Genomic DNA, 8,532 nt, shown 5'->3' on the forward strand with positions numbered 1-8,532 from the left:
GTCCACAAAAAGTTCAATAATCAAATTATAACTATTCATTCAGTTTATGGCTTATTGCCAAATCATTCACATAATGATGATTTGATTTTAAAACTACTGTCCATGTAGTTTGGCTTATAATAGTACATCAATGCATATTTTGTAACTACTGTTAGATAAATGTAGTGGAGTACAAGTATAACATAATATGGGAAATACCTGCGTCAAGTGCATGTACCTCAAAATACTTAATGTATTCCACCATTGCTGAGTTTAACTACACAAACTGGTTCATACCACCCAACAGCTCCTTCTCTACCAGACAGAAACATTAAGAGCCTCTGAATCCTGCCTCCAGTGTGGCCGAAAAGCTTTCCAACGGAGCCGGTCTCCTGGTAGGGGAGAGCAGGCTGGAGTGGCCCTCATTTATCAACCACTTCAGCTCCTGCAGACAGCTGTGGGGAGAGCACAGAGGAGCCGGCGTGTTTACACCACAGCTCAGCTGAGGCCTTCAGGACAGAACAGATGGAAATCCTTGCACAGACTCATTTACACAGTCTAACATGCACTCACTCAAACTGCGTTGAGCCCACGCGGTCTGTTCAGTTAGGGATCAAATTGAAATTTATGATGGGATGTACAGCTTTGCTTTCTGACACAGAGCCTGTACTGCAGGATTAGATTTTGTCTGAGTCATTTGGCCTTGATGTGTTTTATTTTATCTATACTTAAATGAAAAACATAACTGACAGTGTGCAGATCAAACTCATGTCATCAGTAGTTCTGGTCAGATCCCACTGGAAGCTCCTGACACTGTTCAATCTTTAACAAGGTTTTGGCACCACCTTGTGGCGAAATCTTGCATTGCAACAAATCTTGACCCCACCTATTTTCAAGGCCAGACATTTGTTGTGACATTTGTCAGTCATGCTGCGGAGGTATTCATTGGTCAACAGCCCCTCTGCGTCTGTTTCCTTGAACTTTGACCTGACTGGGATCAGAGCTGGGATTGGTTTGACAGATAAAACCAGATTTCTATTGGTGAATATGCTCACTCCCACTTTACATTCCCCAAATCCAAGTTGAAGGTGAAAGTCTTCTTTCCTCCCGTTAGCTGTCCCGGTAGGTTAAGCGCTTGTCACTGCCACAGCCACCAGTAAAATATTAAAGCAGCTATGTCTGTGTTTTGCGAGGTCCCTCAAGCAGCCCCTGTAGCTGTCTTCAAGCTAACGCAGGACTTCAACAATGACCAGTTTCCCAAGAAGGTGAACCTCGGAGTAGGAGGTGAGTTGTCCAACGACATGTCATGGAGTCAGTCATATTGCTAGCCATGGTAACGGTATCCCCGAGCAACCAGTTAGAGTTCCAGCTAATGGTAACTTAGCTAACGAAGCTAGATGGTATTAGCAAAATATGTCGCCTTAGTATTCAAAATTATGACACAAATTCTGATCGCTGTTAACCCAAAGAATACAGCATTCTGATGGGGTCATAAATATAAAGGTGTTACCAAAAAATGAACATACTGTATTTATGTACGGTCACGAATTTTGATAGCGCTGACAGCAAACGTGTTGTGTGTAGAAGGGAACCCAAGATGTGAGAGTTGTGAAACTCTCGCGAGGTTTGTTCGCAATGTTTCTTTATCGCGGATTTTGTACAAAATAATCATATCTTATTAAATGACAACGCTGTGGGTAAGATCTGGGAACAAAAAAACGCGTAGTGAGGGCTAAGGAAAAGATTGTGGTATGGGTTAAAATTATAACTCTCGCGAGACCTTTGGTGGGTTTGGGGTTCTCCTCTAGACGCGACGACCTGACTGGTCACATATTTCTGTGTGACACCTGTAACGCAGCGTTATCCAGCAAATTGTTGTGGGTAAATGTCTCTAAAATGGCTTGTGTACAGAAACGTTACAGCCCTGATGAATGTTATAATTGCTTCCTTCCGACTGACATGAATTTATGAAAATGAGACTGTATTTCATCAGACTCTGTAGAGAGTAAATACAGCTGATTGATTAATCCATGTTCAGATGAGTCATGTTCAGTCATTCCACACCGGCCACTGATTGCAGCTCTGTTGATAATGTATCCGTGTTATGTAATATGTCGCACAAAGAATCCACTCTGGTTTCCTCTCTTTGCTGCAACTCTGCACAGTAACCTCTCTCTGTGGTCCAGTGAGCCGATTGGATTACTGTTCTCTCATGCTGCAGGAACAAGCTACCCGCAGGACTTTAAATATGCATGGCTTCTCTCCTGAAGCAAGCAAATTATGGCACATTTCAGTCCTCAGCACAACAGTTTTCAGTGTTAATCGTATTAAAAGCAGTAATCCTTGCTGCTTACATTGCAAAGGAACAGTGTGAGACATTGCTTTCTGCAGTATGTTAATGGCACTGCATGGCAGGACAAAGCTACCTGAGTCCCATGATTAGTACAGAAGGCTGAGGCCTTATAATCCCCTACTCCCTGCAAGACACAGAGCTGCAGATGGTCCTCAGCCACAGGGCAGCTGGGAAATGTAGGCCACGCAATGTCTAGTGTATTAAAAGTCATCAAGTAGGCCATTCATCAATAGTAGTGAGGATTTGCTGCTTTTCTTTATCTCATTTGTTAGTTGCAACCCATGTCATATCAGCTGAAGGTGGATTATTCATTTTTACAGATGGTCATGTCTGTCCTGCCAGTGGATAAAAAAAGAAACTGACTGTGTATGATATTTAGCCTGACCTTATTAGGGAGTTGCAAAGCATGTTGACAGTGTCTGCTAAAACACACACAAATGAAAGTGCAAGTCTGTTACAGTATCTCTGATGTGATCTTTCCAGGGTCAGCTTTACATTCTTGTTACTTGACCCAGGTCCAAATGCACTGAACTTCTTTAATGAAAACAAAAGAGTTCTGTTGACCATATCATGGTGAATCAAGAGATGAACCGACTGGACAAAATCTGTAGACCAAGGCATCTCTGCAGCATCTCTGCAGCACTACAGTGCTTCATTACAATGCTGTTTTATCATACATTTTCCCAGATTCTGCTATTTAGATATTGCTCTTTTCCACACTATTTTGTATAATATTAATTTTCTTAAACTGTTCCTTGCAGCCTATCGGACAGATGAAGGCCAGCCATGGGTGTTGCCAGTGGTGAAAAAGGTGGAAAAGATCATTGTGCATGATGACAGGCTAAACCATGAGTACCTGCCCATCCTGGGCCTGCCTGACTTCAGATCCTCTGCCTCCAAGATTGCACTGGGAGACAACAGTCCTGCCATTCAGGAGAACAGGGTTTGTATAGTAAAAGATGATAGTATGTTACAAATTTTAACCTATTTTCATTTAAGCTAACTTGCTGTTTCTGTCACTGACAGGTTGGGGCTGTCCAGTGTCTGGGTGGTACAGGTGCTTTGAAGATGGGCGCAGAGTTTCTCAGACGTTTCCACAACGGAAACAACAACACCAAAACACCCATCTATGTGTCCGCACCTACCTGGGGTAAATGCATGCATAAACTAAGACAAACAGTGGAGTAGCACAGAGTGGAAATGAACTTTCTTCCTAGAAGGTAGCTCCTCATTCAAGGACTTTGATCTTTGAATAGTTTACACAGACCTCTATAGATTTACTATAGACTTTAGACTCAGACACAATAGTGTGTTCTATCAGGACTCACAGGTTATCAGTGTTTTTGATTTGTTATCAGTTTGTACGTGTGACACAATATTTTATCCAGAGGAAATATAAACAATAAAATGACAATCATGAAGTTTTTCTTACTGTTTTTTCAGAAAATCACAATGCTGTGTTTGCCAATGCTGGCTTTGAGGATGTCCGTCCATACAAGTATTGGGACGCAGAGAAGAGGGGCCTCGATTTGGCTGGTTTCCTTGGTGACTTGGAGGTGAACTGTGTGACTGATACTGCTTAAATCATCGGTAATTTTCATGAGGAGTTTATAGTATTTGTTCTTCTTCTTCTCTCTGTTTCCCACAGAGTTGTCCAGAGCACTCCGTCTTTGTCCTGCATGCCTGTGCCCATAATCCAACTGGTACAGACCCCACACAGGAGCAGTGGAAGCAGATTGCTGAAGTCATGATGGTATTATACACCTAAACGTCCACAAATACAATCCAACACATTGTCTGTGCTGTTGTCTTAGCAATCACCACTAATATAAGTACCGGTTCAAACAGGACATGGTTTTGCATGTTAAACATTTATCGCAGTGTGCTGATTGTTTGATCTTTTATCCTGTTCTTTTCCAGAGGAGGAAGCTGTTTGTGTTCTTTGACTCAGCTTATCAGGGATTCGCCTCAGGCAGTCTGGAAAAAGATGCCTGGGCGGTCCGTTACTTTGTCTCCATGGGCTTTGAAATGTTCTGTGCCCAGTCGTTCTCCAAGAACTTTGGCCTCTACAGTAAGTGACCCCTGGGTGCATTGATTTGTTCATCATTCTTCTTTTTCATTTCTCATTTTTTATATTGTCTTCACAATGGCCACAAACTACTACTACTACAGTGAAAGCACAAGATATCAGTTTCACATATACTTACTGAAAAGAGAAAATTATGTAAAGAGGAATAATCTTAATCCACGTCTTATTTTCAAACATGACAAAATACTGTCTGTATGATCAACAGAGCACATGACTAAAACTCAGTTTGCTAAAAGGTATCAGCAGTATTTAAGACAGATGCAGTAGGTGTCCATATGACAGTGTTGCCATCTACAGGTAAATAATGTAATAGCTACCATATTATTTTATATTTGACATGTCTGTGTGTTTGTTCTCTCAGATGAGCGTGTTGGTAATCTCACCATCGTGGCTCGTGACGAAGACAACCTGAAACGAATTCTGTCGCAGATGGAGAAGATTGTCAGGACCACATGGTCCAACCCACCGTCTCAGGGAGCTCGCATTGTCGCCATCACTCTGAACTCACCAGAGCTCTTTTCTGAATGGTCAGCACTTAATATCCCTATGAAAAGAACACTACATAAAATAATGTATTTTCTGATATGGAGTTAAGTCTTTTCTATGTGTTTGACTCCAGGAAGGACAATGTGAAGACCATGGCTGACAGGGTTTTGTTGATGAGGGCTCAGCTGAAAGCTAAGCTCCAGGCTCTGGGGACGCCAGGCACCTGGGACCACATCACAGAGCAGATCGGCATGTTCAGCTTCACAGGCCTCAACCGTGAGTACAAAGACTGTATACAGACACATACACAGCTCAGCAACACCACCACACACACAGCCACATAGAAAGAAGACAAAATCCAAAACAAAACAAAAGACTAACAAAAACATAAAAATATGAAATTATGTTTGCAAAGTATTGAATTTCCTTAATAAAGGTCTTATTTTTCTCTTGTCCTGCTGTAACATGAGAAATAACTGTCAAATATATATATAATGTTTTGGTGTAATCCATTATAAAGTTGAATCATGTCCTCTGCTCTCTGCAGCTCCTGCTGTAGCTTTAAAAAGCAGTTATTTAGTAATGAGTAAATGTCATCTATGAAAAGTTAAATCTGCTTCTGTTGCATCTCCTGCAGCCAAACAAGTTGAATATATGGTGAAGGAGAAACACATCTACTTAATGGCCAGTGGTCGCATCAACATGTGCGGTTTGACCACCAAGAACATAGACTACGTGGCTGAGTCCATCCACGAGGCCGTCACCTCGGTCCAGTAGATGACTACACTACCCACTGTTCTCAGCACTTCCTCCTGCCCGGCCCTGAGCCACCTGATTCCAGGGAAAGCGTTTGTGTTCTGCGGTTTTCCTGGAGCAAACATAAACTCTTATTTGCACAAATTTACAAACAGCCCTGTTTCCCCCTCTCCTTTCAGTGTTTGTGCTAAGCTAAGCTGAACACATCCTGGACCTAATTCTATCCAAACGCACAAAGATGATTCAATAACAAGTAACTGTGTTTTTACTCTGTCCCAGTTTTCTTCGTGTTGGTCTCCTACTTATAGTCTGTACTCTGCTTTTTGACATATGGTTTACTGTTAGTGTTTGTGTCACAACCAGGACCTTTTAGAAGGTTAGTACATCTGTGACTGTGTTACAATTACCTCAGCAGTGCTGACCCTAATGTCTAAAAATGTTTAATGTCACTCTTATGATTCATCCATTCCAAGTGTTAATGACACATTTCCACTTTTATTTAGCTGGTCGTAATTAGCATGTATGATTAATAGTTGTTATGAACTCTTGAATAATATTAATATGACCAAACTGACTTAATGTAGCGTTAATTATATTACATGTTATAAGTTTTTACCACTTCTATCATGAATGAAGCAGCAGTTTTACATTTATTGCTGGATACAATGTGAAGGAGAGATGAGTGTTCTCAGGAAGATATTTTTAACTTGCGAACTGTGTAATTTATTAATGATCCTGTCTTCTGCCCAAAGGGGCTCTACTAATTACCTCACTTTTAATCTATATTAATGTAGCATTAATAGCACTGAACCATCCTAACAGGTGTGGTGACTCCAGAATAATCTCTGGTTTCTGCAGCCAGCTCAATGTTATGATGTCTCTGGCTCAGTCAAACACCTGACAAGTGAATGTTGAGTTTGAACAGCGATTGTGTGTTCGTAGCACTGGTGCACTATTATGTAAGAGTCCCAGTCAGTGGCACAAACACACTAATGATCAACCAGTTTGCTGTCGTATCACTATGCACAGTACACCGATAAAGCAGTTATACTGTTTGGCAAACGAATTCAAGCTAAAAATGTTCTCATCAGACAGTCTAAAGAGACAAATTAACAATTCCAATAAAGAACTATTAACAGTATGTTTGTATTGTTGTCATTTATGATTGAATTGATGAGGTTTGTATGTATCCCACAGCCTTTACAAATCATTTGAAGTGAGTGTAGAGGGGAAAAATACAAAGGGTGTGCATAAAACTGTCATTACAGTGTCATAACCATGTCATGACCCCAGTCATGAACATGTGGGAGTCTTTATTAATGTTCAAGATTGTTGTTATTAAGTGTCATTTGGTCACTTACCTAATTTTTATTGCAAACTTGACATTGTTTTAGAGGTATGTGTTATGACAACTTGACATTAACCAAGACAAAATAACTGTCAACAGCTGGCCTTATAACATTTAATGGCATCTATATGACAAGTCCAAGCGTTGCCACTTTAGTTGAAGTCCAGTATATTATTAATGACACCATTACAAAAGTATTTTATGATGACTCTAAAATGCACCACTTTACTTGAGATCAAGAAAAACACATGACACATTATAATGACAGCCAGTGTCAAACCCAACCACATATGACAGTTGACTTAAAGACAGTTTTGTCTTGATTAATGTCAAGTTATCATAACAAAGACATGAATCTCTATCAGTGTTCATGACTGTTGTCATTAAGTGTCAGTCATGCCAGTTTTAATGCAATAATGTTTTTGTCATCTTGACATTAACCAAGTCAAAAGTGTCTTTGTTATGACAACTTTACAGTAACTAAGACAACATAACCTGTCAATGTCTGCACTGTGTACTCTATTGTCAAACTGGCTTTATAACATTTAATGACATCTTTCCAAATTGCACCACTTTAGTCAAACTCAAGGAAATTAGTACTATAGTAAGTGTAATAAAACAATGATATTTTTATGGCAAGTCCAAAATGCACCACTTGACTTGATGTGAAGGAAAATATTCACAGACACACTTATAATGCACTTATAATCTCATGACAACTAATGTGAAAACCAACCACATATGACAGTTTAATGTAATGTTAAAAATGTTGATAGAGACAGTGAAAGTTTCAAAATTTCAAGTCACCAAAACAAAGACATTAACAGGTTATGTTGTCTTGGATAATGTCAAGGTGTCATACCAAAGACATTACTGGCTGGATTCATGTTATTATTAATGTTAAAAAAGACACAATTACATTCATGAAATCTGTCTTAAACCTTCATAAAGACTCCTTCATGGTCAGTGTTACTTTATTTATTTTCCTTCTACGGTCACTGACTTTGATTCAAAAATAAGTTTACAGGCTTTATAACAGTTTAAATTGGACAAGTATAAACAGCAGAAACAAAACAAAGTAGACAAGAGTAATAGTTCATTTAATTTATTAGTAATTTATCTCTTGTGTAGATCATATTGTCTTTCTCTTGATATCTTTGGGTAACGTATAATCCTCAGAATTTCACATTACAAAATGTCTTTTTTTTATCCCAAGCAAACATTATATCAACCATTACAAATGCAAATCAGTGTTATCCACCTGCAACATCTCTCAAAGCCTTCAGCTGTGAGCGTTTCTGATTCACACAAATCCTCTTCGCTCAGAGTCGGTAGTCAGATCAAAAGACTTCCCTGTGCATGTTCTGTGTACATAGAGGGGTCAGTGTGAATAGCTTAGCAGTGCAGTATCCTTTGTACTTCAATGGCCTTACCAGGCAGAGTGAATTATTTCACTGAGTGTCCCCAAACACCACCTGTGTGTGTGTGTGTGTGTGTGTGTGTTTGAAGGTAGGTGGTGGC

The 8,532-nt window shown here is 39.9% G+C and overlaps 1 protein-coding gene across 1 annotated transcript; it reads left to right on the forward strand.

The window, feature by feature from the left end:
- The first annotated feature begins 1,041 nt into the window (after positions 1–1,041).
- On the forward strand, positions 1,042–6,804 carry got1 (glutamic-oxaloacetic transaminase 1, soluble). The gene is made up of 9 exons (XM_084735927.1): positions 1,042–1,263; positions 3,094–3,275; positions 3,359–3,482; positions 3,776–3,888; positions 3,981–4,085; positions 4,253–4,403; positions 4,783–4,948; positions 5,041–5,183; positions 5,545–6,804. Exons 1-9 carry the CDS (start codon positions 1,155–1,157, stop codon positions 5,682–5,684), a joined length of 1,233 nt encoding a protein of 410 aa, XP_084592053.1. The 5' UTR covers positions 1,042–1,154; the 3' UTR covers positions 5,685–6,804.
- The last annotated feature ends 1,728 nt before the right edge of the window (positions 6,805–8,532 follow it).

This window comes from Lutjanus erythropterus, chromosome 14 (genome assembly GCF_056507025.1).
Source record: "Lutjanus erythropterus isolate fLutEry1 chromosome 14, fLutEry1.hap2, whole genome shotgun sequence".
NCBI lineage: Eukaryota > Metazoa > Chordata > Actinopteri > Lutjaniformes > Lutjanidae > Lutjanus > Lutjanus erythropterus.

What these genes read in the sequence shown, in the direction of transcription:
- got1 (XM_084735927.1), top strand. Translation starts at nt 1,155, where the DNA reads ATGTCTGTGTTTTGCGAGGTCCCTCAAGCAGCCCCTGTAGCTGTCTTC. An exon ending in CAAGAACTTTGGCCTCTACA is followed by an intron (nt 4,404 to 4,782) that starts GTAAGTGACCCC and finishes TTGTTCTCTCAG; the next exon opens with ATGAGCGTGTTGGTAATCTC. An exon ending in CCAGAGCTCTTTTCTGAATG is followed by an intron (nt 4,949 to 5,040) that starts GTCAGCACTTAA and finishes GTTTGACTCCAG; the next exon opens with GAAGGACAATGTGAAGACCA.